Genomic DNA, 11,854 nt, shown 5'->3' with positions numbered 1-11,854 from the left:
TTTAAGAAAAAACTTATAATATTTACAAAAAAGTGTCACAATTTTCATAAAACGATTTCAAAGTAGAATCAACTTCATCTACTCCTTTAACGACAACATTTACATATTGGTTTAGAGGGTTTAAAAACCATTCTCGAAGAAGTTTAACATTTTTTGCAGCACAATTTTCTTTATGTAGAGTATGATGTTTACATGTTGTTGTTAACAATTTCGTTTCGAGTTTTTTTAACGATGGACAGTCCAAATCTTCTAAATTAACTACATTTAGTACATATGACTCTAGCCATGTCTTTTTTCTAATCCTTTAACGTAGATGGCTTTAGAACCTAGCAATATTCCTTGTAGAATGGAACGAAGTTCATCGTATGGGATGTCTCCAGCAGTCCAATTAATTCCATGATAATTATGTGTCAACCAAAGGTTTTCACTTTTATAACGATCAGGCAGCGAATTCCAAAATTTTAATAGTTTTATTTTATTATTATCGGCAGGTAATACGTATGGAACCATCCATTCAAGTTTATTTATAAAAATTTTGAATTCTTCATCACCGCCTTGTCCTGTTTGAATTATAGCATTCATATCAGAACGTGCTCTTGTTAAAATAAGTTCATGTTTAGCATTAATAATAATTTTTTTATAATCTTCAGCAAAACCAAAAATCATGCTAAGTGGTATTGTGACATCAAAATAGCCATTTTCTAATACAAGTCTTACATCAGCTGTCATTCTTGAATATCCAGCATTTTCAATAAAGTTTAGCTGAGTAGGTGTTTGTGAGACTTAATTTTTCATAATTGTAGTATGTCCAACGTATTTGCATCGATCTATTTCAATTCCATTTAATTCATATCGAATTTCGTCAAACAAAAAACATACAGCATTATTGCTTAAATGTACATTTTCTGTAAGAGTAATTCCATCATTTTTAGCTAATCTACCAAAAATGTGTAATGAACTTTTACTCGGTAAAATGCATAAATCTTGATGTTGTACTGCAATTCGAATTTCATCACTATTATTGAAAGATGAAGATCCATATGGTTGATGAGCATGAATTTCATAATGAGCTATGGACTCATCAAAATTTACTGCTGCTGGAATGTTGAGAAGTTCGTCCATTTTTATTGCAACAGCACCCAAAAAATATATAGATTATTCAAAATGGTTTTCATCCAGATAGTATATATATTAAAAAACACAGGAATATACTGGATTATTACAGATTTATTTTTTTATTTGAAAAAATAAACCAGACGTTTCGACACCAACGTTGGCGTCCTCTTCAGTGATACATTAAAAAAACTGTTGAAACAAAAAAATTGTTATTATTTAATATTTAATTTTTGATGGTTCTAACCTCAAAAATTTTTAAATACAAAAAACATATTAACTGAAACACTCTCAATTTCTTACCATAATTATAATATTCATAAATTCAACAAATAAACTAAAAAAACATGTTCTCATAGAAATGAGACATGTTTAATTAATAAAAATTACATTTTATCAAAAATTTTGTTGTTTCAAACGTCACAAAAATTTCAGACAATATTCAAATACAACCTTAAGCCACACACATTACTTTGTCATCCTTTATAAATTAAGTCCACCTTGCAAGTGAGGAGTTTCACAGACAAAATTAGCGCGTAAATTTAAATTTCTTTTTACAAATTCAAACCTCGAATTTAATTTAATCCCAATCCTAAAATATCATACACAAACATCCTTCAAAAAAGGTTATTTTTCTCAATTATATAAATTTGTAATTGTTTGATTACAAATTCAAAGATAATTTACAAGTCCTTCTAGGGATTTATTTAAAGTGAAAATGTCAGATTTCAAATTGATTGCACGGTCACTTTCTTTTTTGATATATAACATCTCCAAATTTATATTACAAATTATATTACAAATTTATAATACAAAATAAAAAATATTTATATTTACAAATTTATATAATTGAGAAAAAATAACCTTTTTTGAAGGATGTTTGTGTATGATATTTTAGGATTGGGATTAAATTAAATTCGAGGTTTGAATTTGTAAAAAGAAATTTGAATTTACGCGCTAATTTTGTCTGTGAAACTCCTCACTTGCAAGGTGGACTTAATTTATAAAGGATGACAAAGTAATGTGTGTGGCTTAAGGTTGTATTTGAATATTGTCTGAAATTTTTGTGACGTTTGAAACAACAAAATTTTTGATAAAATGTAATTTTTATTAATTAAACATGTCTCATTTCTATGAGAACATGTTTTTTTAGTTTATTTGTTGAATTTATGAATATTATAATTATGGTAAGAAATTGAGAGTGTTTCAGTTAATATGTTTTTTGTATTTAAAAATTTTTGAGGTTAGAACCATCAAAAATTAAATATTAAATAATAACAATTTTTTTGTTTCAACAGTTTTTTTAATGTATTACTGAAGAGGACGCCAAAGTTGGTGTCGAAACGTCTGGTTTATTTTTTCAAATAAAAAAATAAATCTGTAATAATCCAGTATATTCCTGTGTTTTTTAATAAATATATAGATTAATTGTCCTGTTGCCGTTTTCCTTGAGGAATAACTCTTAGTCCTAGTTCTTGAAGAAAGCGACGATTCTGAGGTGTTAACACCTTGTGAGATTCGTTTAGACTGATCTGACTCTTGCATGTTGGCTGACTTTTATAGTTTCCACTAACAACAGCTTTTTGATTATAAACGATTCCCATTACAATGACTTTATATGCAATCGAATCGTTATAGTTTCTCCTCTAAAATTTATTAAATCACTGTCCTGATCAACAATTCGCAGCTGTATATTATGTATTGTCTTGGTGGCAATCGGAAGATAAATGACGTGTGCAGGCACTTCCATAATCTTATATCCTGGTGGAACTCTGGGGAAAAATTAATGGATAGTGTGGACTTTTTGGTTATTTATGTAAGCTCCAGATGTAATATTACACTCAATTCGAACTGAATTGACCTTTAAAATAGCTACAGGTAAATCAGAAGTATGTGCTCTGTGAGGTGCTAGATGCTGCGATGTAAATCCTAACAATTTACCAAACGAGTCAATAGGTTTAAAATTAATTGGTAAATTTGATTTAACTACACTGTGCAATGTATTATTATTTGGTTTTATACTAATGACAGTTCCAATTTCTATAGAATTTTGTATATAGGATTCAATGTCTTTAATTTCATAACTTCCAGTTGGAATATCAATTACTTGATTTCCAACGTAAAACTTGTTATTTCCTTTATCAATATTGGGAATTGAATTAAAAGTCAACAATTCAACAAGACCAAGTACATAACTATTATTTGAATTTAGTTCTATTGGAGGGAAATATTCAGCTTCAAGAACTGAAGAATTTCACGTTAACGTTAAAGTAAATGAATCACTCATGTTGCTATCAGATTTTATACTGAAAGCTTACGATAGTTACACACTTTTATATAGGTTAAAACTACTCTTAATATTTAGTTGATTACATAAAAATTTTAGACACAAGTGTCCACACACATATGTATCATAATTTTGATGTCTTTCATGATTATATTTTATTAAGCTACCATCACCTAGATAAATGACTAGATCTGTTGGTGGAGCAAGGTTGCCGAAACTGTCAAAATACATGGTTTCATTTCTAAATTTTTTATATGCTACCCAATGTGTTCCTGAACCTTCTTTATTATCAAGATTAATTATTCCTGATTCATATAGATGAGGACCGCTGATAGGTAGTTCATTTCGCATAAAAACACCACGAAAACGAGGTATTTTGACAGCTTTAGCATATCTTATTAGATCAAAATCAGTTAATGGACGGTGAGGTAGCTTCACTGCAAGTTTTTTTTACTTTTGTAGGTACAGGAAGAATTCTAGGTGATAAAACTTTGGATTTACCACCAACATTTTTTATTGCTTTTCGTGCACCAATCATAGCTGCTCGAATTGTTTCTTAAGCATTATTACTAGGAATCATGCTTTTTCGCGCAGCGTCAACAATTTTCCTTAATGCTATCCGTTTCTTCTTACACATTGTTTTCCTTTTTTTCTTTCTTATAGATGACTTTCTTTTTCTTCTTCTTTTCATCCCCATACCTAATTTTGATTTAGTTTTCATGGTTCCAGAAATAGCTAAAGCAGCTGCTCTTTCACCTAAACTAGAATCACTAGCTTTAACACGTTGCCAAGCTTTCTTAGCTAATACTTTATTTGCCTCGTTTCTAGCTTGAATATTTTCACGATTTTGTGAATATGCAATATCGTGTTGTTTACAAGCAGCGTCTAACGGATTAATTCCTTGATCGCCACGAGACAAACGCTTTGCCAACTTTGTACCAGAGCCACAGAATTGGTAACCTGGCAAATGTAACTCAAACGGTAAACTATTGATAATACGATTAATTAAACCTTTTTCTTGACAGCGACCTTTTTTCACATCCTTATGCAGAATCATTCTTCACTCTACAAAGGTTGGTGTGAGACTGACGAAATGAATATAAAAGCTTGGTATTTATAGCTTTTAGGGCAGTTACTGTCAAGATGCAGTTCACGAAACAACCTGTCGCACTGCCAATCTCTAGTATAGATGTTGAAACGAATGAAAAAAAGGTTAAACGTCACGGTAGTCTGTTTTCAGACAGCATTCGAGCAGTTTTCTGTGGCCCCTCAAATTGTGGTAAAACAAATGCTCTTCTTTCCCTAATAATACATCTAAATGGTCTAAGTTTTGAAAATATTTACCTCTACTCTAAATCTCTACAGCAACCGAAATATAAATTTTTAGAAAATGTAATAAAAAATGTAGATGGTGTTGAGTATTTCCCATTTAGTGAACATGAAGAAGTAGTATCTCCAAAAGATGCTAAAGCAAATTCAATTTTTGTTTTTGATGACATTGCTTGTGAAAAGCAAGATAACGTTAGAGCTTTCTTTTGTATGGGTAGACATGTAAACGTTGACAGTTTCTATTTATGTCAAACGTATGCTCGTATTCCTAAACATCTAGTTCGAGATAATGTTAATTTATTGGTTTTATTTAGTCAAGATGAAAAGAATCTAAAACATGTATATGAAGATCATGTTAATACAGATATGAGTTATACTCAATTCCGCGATTTATGTTCAGAATGTTGGAAATCTGATAAATATGGTTTTGTTGTTATTGACAAAGACCGTAATTTTAATGAGGGAAGATATAGAAGAGGATTTGATTGTTTTATTACACTATAAATACTACAAGTTTACTGAATTTTTAATTAGTATAGTTTATCTTGTTACAAAGAAAACATGTATCGAAAAGAGCAAGAAACACTTCGTCAAATAGCAAAAGCAAGTGATGCTATTAGACGAAAACATCGTTTACTCAAAATGGGTAAAGAGGCTGCAGAAACAGTATTAAAAGAAACTCTTCAACCAATAGTAGCACCTCTGGAAAAGTTGGTTAAAGTAACTGACATACCTTTCAAAAATATTAAAAAAGAAAAAGTTAAAAAGGAGGAAAATGATTTTTCTTTCTCAACTGCTGTTGATGAGGAGGAGGAATTTGATAAAACACTACTTAATGACACTCTACTTGATAAAAGCAACAAGTTTGAAGAAGAAGAAGATGAACTTAATTATGGAAATTTGAAAAATAAATTTATTCAATTATTGAATAAAAACAGAAAAAAATATTTAGACATGGTTTATGGAGTACGTAAGCTTCCTAATGGTTCTTTTATAATTGGTGATACACCAGTTGATTTAGAAGGTTCACATACTCAACTTGCTGGAAAGAAAAAATATTTAAAAACTGCTGGGTTGCTTGAACTTTTATTTAGACAAGAACCTAATCATGCATTAATAAGTTCAGATGATTTGGAAAATTATAAAGAAATTCTTGTAACTACAAATGCACACCGAAATAATTATAGTTCCAGTGAGCCTGTCAACACAAACAGGAGTTCTAAATGCATTGATATTATTGCAAAACTTTTTAAGAGTTTGGACATCCTTTGTCACGACCTACTGCAAGTCGTGGACAACCTGGACCTTCTGGAATTGGTTTCAAAATTACTTCAAGTGGACAATACGATATTGATAACAAAAGACTTTGCAACGTGCAAGACGCTGAAGAGCAACACGACGCAATAAATTTAAGACAAGTAAAACAAATTGTTAAAAACGAAATAAAAACTGTCTTTGCAGTTCCATCATCTTCAAGATCAGCTATTGATGACTTGAATATTCTTATACAATCTATCGAGGAAAGAATTAACGAAAAACTTAAGCAGATTGAAACTGATTTACAACACGAATTACCTCTTCAAAACGCTAAATATATTGCTAAATTGGATTCACGTTTAACAAACCTTGAAAATGGACGATGAAAAGTTAACTGTTGTTAAAGAGTTGCATAGACAGGCTAGAAAAAATTATCCTCGTCGAAAAGTTCAAATGCGTGGCATCGACGAAACCTGGCAAGCAGATTTGGTTGAAATGATACCCTATTCTTATTCTAATAAAGGTTTCAAATACATGCTCACAGTTATAGACATATTTTCCAAATATGCCTGGGCTGTAGCTGTAAAGAGTAAGAATGGAAAGGATATTTCTCTAGCCATGAAAACTATTCTAAAACAAGGCAGAATTCCAAAAAATCTGCATACTGATAGAGGCAAATAATTTTACAATTCTGAATTCAAGAGTTTAATGCAAGAATTTAACATTAATCTCTATTCAACTTTCAGTAACTTGAAAGCATCAATTGTTGAAAGATTTAATCGCACTCTGAAAAATATGATGTGGCCTGAATTCAGCTTACAGGGCAATTACAAATGAATAAATCTTTTACCTACGCTCATATCAAAGTACAATAGCACAATTTTGTATTCGTCGAGATAGGAAGCTAATTTGTCCAATGATGATGCCATAAATTTGAAAGAATCAATAAATCGAAAGTTGATAATACTACCTTTAATATTTTTAGTAAAGCTGATATACTTTTCTTTGTTTATTGGAAGCAGATCAACTTTTCCTTCAAATTCAGTAGCAATACTTTCAATAATGAAGTGCGCGTCACAACCACTGAGGTTGTGAAAAACAACAGGTATGGTCGGTGATTCGTGGTAGTTTACATTACAATCTTGATGCGCGGCGCCCCGATATTCCCCAGTTAGATGATTATGATCTCTTACTTTTACATCCCCATTCGCGATTTTCTTATTGCAAATATGACATGTATTGTCATTTCTAAAATCTGTCAATTGTTCTAGAGTTAGTGGTTGCATTGGCTTAAAATTTTTAAATATAGGCTCTAGATTTTCTTGCAAGTTTTTCAACTCTTTAGAAAACCATAGGGCGGGATTTTCTTCATCTTTTGGAGACGCTTTGTATAAAGACAACGAGTTATTAAAACCACACTTTAAGTAGTATCCAATACTAAGCAATTTATGATTTTGAAAGACCTCGGTGTTGCTTGGCTCTTGTTGTTTTTCAGCAGGAATCAAAAGGCTTTCACAGTCAGCATAAATAATGAAAGGTACACGTTCCTTGTTTTGAAAATTTTTGAATTCAACAAAATTTTTACCTTGTTGTGGTAGCCTAATTCTAGTATCATTCATTTTTCTGCATGTTTCTTCATGTTCAGTGAGTTTCAATTCATCTCCAAAGTAATGAAGACAACGGTCACAGATGTACTTTTTACTTTTTTTCTTCGACAATTGTGAACCAACAAGTTTTGATAAGTCTTTTATCCAGACATAGTGGTAGTTGAAAGAGATGATAGGTAATTCATCATTATCATCATCATCCTCATCTATGTAATGGTCTTCAATTCGCAAAAGGTTTAAGTGGCAAACCTTTTTCTGTGAGGTAAGATGTAATAGGTAGACATTAAAATTCTTATTTTTCCTTGAAAGTCCGTACACGTTGATTGAGATATTATTTAGAGCCTCAAATTTTGAAATATCTTTGAGAGAAACAGGGAACTCAATTCCTGTGAAATTTAGTTCATTCTCATATTGGATATACTTTGAAACGCGATTTGAATCTCTTATTGGTTCATACAAAGCTGATAATATGGCCCATTTAAAACATTTATTATCTGTGTTCTGAATGTTGACACAAGCATGTTTCTTTTTAATAGCAAGGGGTAAATCAATATAAGAACCTGCACGCATGGGATTGTACGTGTTAATGTTAACCTCCAACCTATGAATGGAATCAAGTTTCCAATTAGAGTCTTTCTCTTGGAATTCTTCAATCCTTTTTAAAGTTGGTTGTTTGACATTAACATTGGGTGTTTTCGGAAGATAAACGGTTTACAATCTGGATTACTCCAGTGGTGCTCAAACATATGGACACGTAGTTTCTGATTTATTTTTCAGTAAAATGTTGTTAGTGGCTAATTCAATGAGAACTTCAAATTGATTGGTTCAAAAGTAGCAAATTGTAGGAACTTGTGAAACGTACTTAAGGTTATAGGAAAAATGTGTTAAAACCTAACCTATTTTTTAGATATTTTTATAAAATTCCCTAGAAAATTATTTTTAAAGCAGTTGGAGTGTAATCTGACTTTGAAGGAAGATTAGATATTTAGATTAATAGATAGACCAGAGGAGTTTAAAAATGGCTGCAGGTAATTTTTATAATCTGATTAAAACTATATAAATAAACAATTTTAACAATTAATTAATAACATTTACAAAACCAAATTTTATTTAGAATTTTAACATTTTACATGTATTTGTTTATTTGAATTTTTGTCTGAAAAATTTTAAAAGTTGGTTTTTTCCTAACGTGCTTGAATAACCAAATGTTGTATAAAGGTTAACTCTTCTCAAAAAGCGTAAAAAATTTTATTTCTCACACATTTAAAATGTTTAAATATATTTATATAAGAAAATTATAATGAACAGGGAATAAAGGTATCCAGACAAGAAGTCGAAAACAAAAAATTAAAAAAAAATAGTTTCTTTTTTGATTTTTTTATATTTTTTCCCGCGTCAAAAGTCCAAAGAAATTAAAAATTTAATGAAAAAATTTTGATATACAAATTTAAATGATTTCAATGAAATTGAAATTGGCTCTTTTTTGATGACTATTTGATGACTATCCCTATTAAAAATTTACACGTGTAATTACACGTGTAGATTTGGCCACATGTAATTACACGTGTAATTTGTACTTTGATACTTTTTCAAACATTTCTAGAATTATTACACGTGTAATTACACGTGTATTTTGAACTTTGAAATTTTTTCAATAATTTCTAGAATTATTACACGTGTATTTGGAACTTTGAAATTTTTTTAACAATTTCGAGAATTGTTACACGTGTAATTACACGTGTATTTGGAACTTTGATACTTTTTCAAAAATTTCTAGAATTATTACACGTGTAATTACACGTGTATTTGGAACTTTGAAATTTTTTCAAACATTTCTAGAATTATTACACGTGTAATTACACGTGTATTTTGAACTTTGAAATTTTTTCAATAATTTCGACAATTGTTACACGTGTAATTACACGTGTAATAATTCTAGAAATGTTAGAAAAATTTCAAAGTTCAAAATACACGTGTAATTACACGTGTAATAATTCTAGAAATGTTTGAAAAAGTATCAAAGTACAAATCACACGTGTAATTACATGTGGCCAAATCTACACGTGCAATTACACGTGTAAATTTTTAATGAATTCAAAGTAGGTAAACTTAACATATTTTAAATTTCTAAAAATAATTAAATTCTTCGAGTAATTTAATTGGAATTATATTAAAGAAAATAATTGAATCTTTTAAAAGAATTTTATCAAAATTTTTAAAAAACAATTTAATTTCTTGTGTAAAATTTTATTATTTATGTAACTAATAAAAATCCTGTGATTTTAACATTAACGTTTTGAATTCCGATTTTATAGAGTAAAAAATAAAAAATGTGTCTTTTTCACATGTTTCGTTATATACTTCTAACGTTTTTATTTGTTTTAGATTTTTTGACTTTCAACATTTTTATTTTGGATTTTTTATACTTTGGACTTTTTTTCTTGGTTTTTTCGGTCTGAATTTTTTGAAATAGACTTTTTATCCTGTAATCATTTTAGTTGTTTACAAAAATGAGTCAAATTTCATGTTGTTTAAAGTTTATTCCCAATCAGCAAATTTGATACTACATTTTGTAAAAAGTGTATATATATTTAAATCAAAAGTATTATTTATAAATTGATTATAAATTAGTAGACAAGTTGACAAAAGGGTATAGCCGTATAAGTATAGAAAAAGTATCAACGCATTTATATTTATTCAAATTTAGACATATATTCGTATCCACTTAAAATTACCCTTCTGCACGGAGAAAAATGAGTTTGCTATTAGGGTAAACGTACCAATTATCGAGGATGGTTCCTGTTGTCGAGTAAACAAACTTTGAATGTTATTTAAACAGTGTAGCACATTGTAAATGAAAAAAAGTAATAAATATTAATTTTTTAAGCGTTATAAATATGAAAAAAATATATTAATATTATATAAACAAACAAATGAGACATTTTAGACAATATTTTTTGGTTATTACCATGGTAACATCGACAAATGGAACACCCTCGGCAATTGGTACACTTACCCTATATGGATAGCTAAATTTAGTTATACATCAGTTAATGATTAGCTGTCGCAGAAAAAAAATTAGCTACAATGAAAAAAATTATTTGATTCAATTATTTCATACAAATAATTCATATATTTCACTAAATTTATAGGCAATTTGATACTAATAAAAATAATTTGACGCAATTAATTAATTTTATAGCTTCAAGTAAACTATAATATTTAATGGGAATATTGTATTATTTAATGCTAATAAAGTATTATATATATAATTTTGTCGAAATTCGACAATATTCTGAAGCAAATTTTTATATTGGTTGAATTAAATTAGCAAAAAGAAAAAGAAAATTTTAAAAACAAGATATTTTTTATCCTATCAACAAACGTTTTTCTAGTTTCGTAAATAGTAGAGAAAGACTTCCTAAAAGGTTTGAGAAAGATGCAAAGTAATCAGAAAAATAAAAAAAAAAACTTTTAATTCGATGAACTTCTAGCCAAAAACAAATACGCAAAATTTTAAAGACAGAAAATTTTTACCTCCATCAGCAAAGGTTTTTCTAGTTTCGTATCAAGTTGGAAAAGATTTTTTTAATAGGTTTAAGGCGGAAGCAAAGAAATCAGACGATATTCTGAAAAACTAATTCCTGTCTTTAAAAATATTGAATTTTCGAATTTTTTTTTGACTAAGTTAATCGAATGTTAAAATTTTTTCAGAAAATCTCCGCATTTCTTTGCTCCCTCCTAAAACCATTTGGAAAATCTTTTGATACTTGATACGAAACTGGAAAAACTTTAGTGGCCTAAGAAAAAATTTCCTGTCTCCAAAAATGTCGAATTTTCCTATTTTGTTTGGCTAAGTTGATTGAATGTCAAAATTTTTTCAGAAAATCTTCGCTTTTCTTTGCTCCCTCCTCAAACCTTTTGGAAAATATTTTGATACTTGATACGAAACTGGAAAAACTTTAGTTGCCTAAGAAAAAAATTTCCTGTCTCTAAAAATTTCGAATTTTTGTATTTTTCTGGCTAAGTTGATTGAATGTCAAAATTTTATCAGATAATCTTCACTTTTCCTTGCTCCCTCCTCAAACCTTTTGGAAAATCTTTTGATACTTGATACGAAACTGGAAAAACTTTAGTGGCCTAAGAAAAAAATTTCCTGTCTCTAAAAATTTTGAATTTTCTATTTTTTTTTTGCTAAGTTCATTGAAAGTCAAAATTTTTTCAGAAAATCTTCACTTTTCCTTGCTCCCTCCTCAAACCT

At 29.2% G+C, this 11,854-nt stretch overlaps 1 protein-coding gene across 1 annotated transcript; it reads right to left on the bottom strand.

Moving 5' to 3' along the window:
- Positions 1-6,813: 6,813 nt before the first annotated feature.
- LOC122499598 lies at positions 6,814-8,163 on the bottom strand. The gene has a single exon (XM_043608046.1). The coding sequence runs from the start codon at positions 8,161-8,163 to the stop codon at positions 6,814-6,816; it is 1,350 nt and encodes a 449-aa protein (XP_043463981.1).
- Positions 8,164-11,854: the final 3,691 nt, after the last annotated feature.

This window comes from Leptopilina heterotoma, unplaced genomic scaffold (genome assembly GCF_015476425.1).
Source record: "Leptopilina heterotoma isolate Lh14 unplaced genomic scaffold, ASM1547642v1 Lhet_17, whole genome shotgun sequence".
Taxonomy (NCBI): domain Eukaryota; kingdom Metazoa; phylum Arthropoda; class Insecta; order Hymenoptera; family Figitidae; genus Leptopilina; species Leptopilina heterotoma.
The sequence above is the reverse complement of the archived record's forward strand: the minus strand, read 5'-3'. Positions and strand labels throughout refer to the sequence as shown.

What these genes read in the sequence shown, in the direction of transcription:
- LOC122499598 (XM_043608046.1), bottom strand. Translation starts at nt 8,163, where the DNA reads ATGCGTGCAGGTTCTTATATTGATTTACCCCTTGCTATTAAAAAGAAA.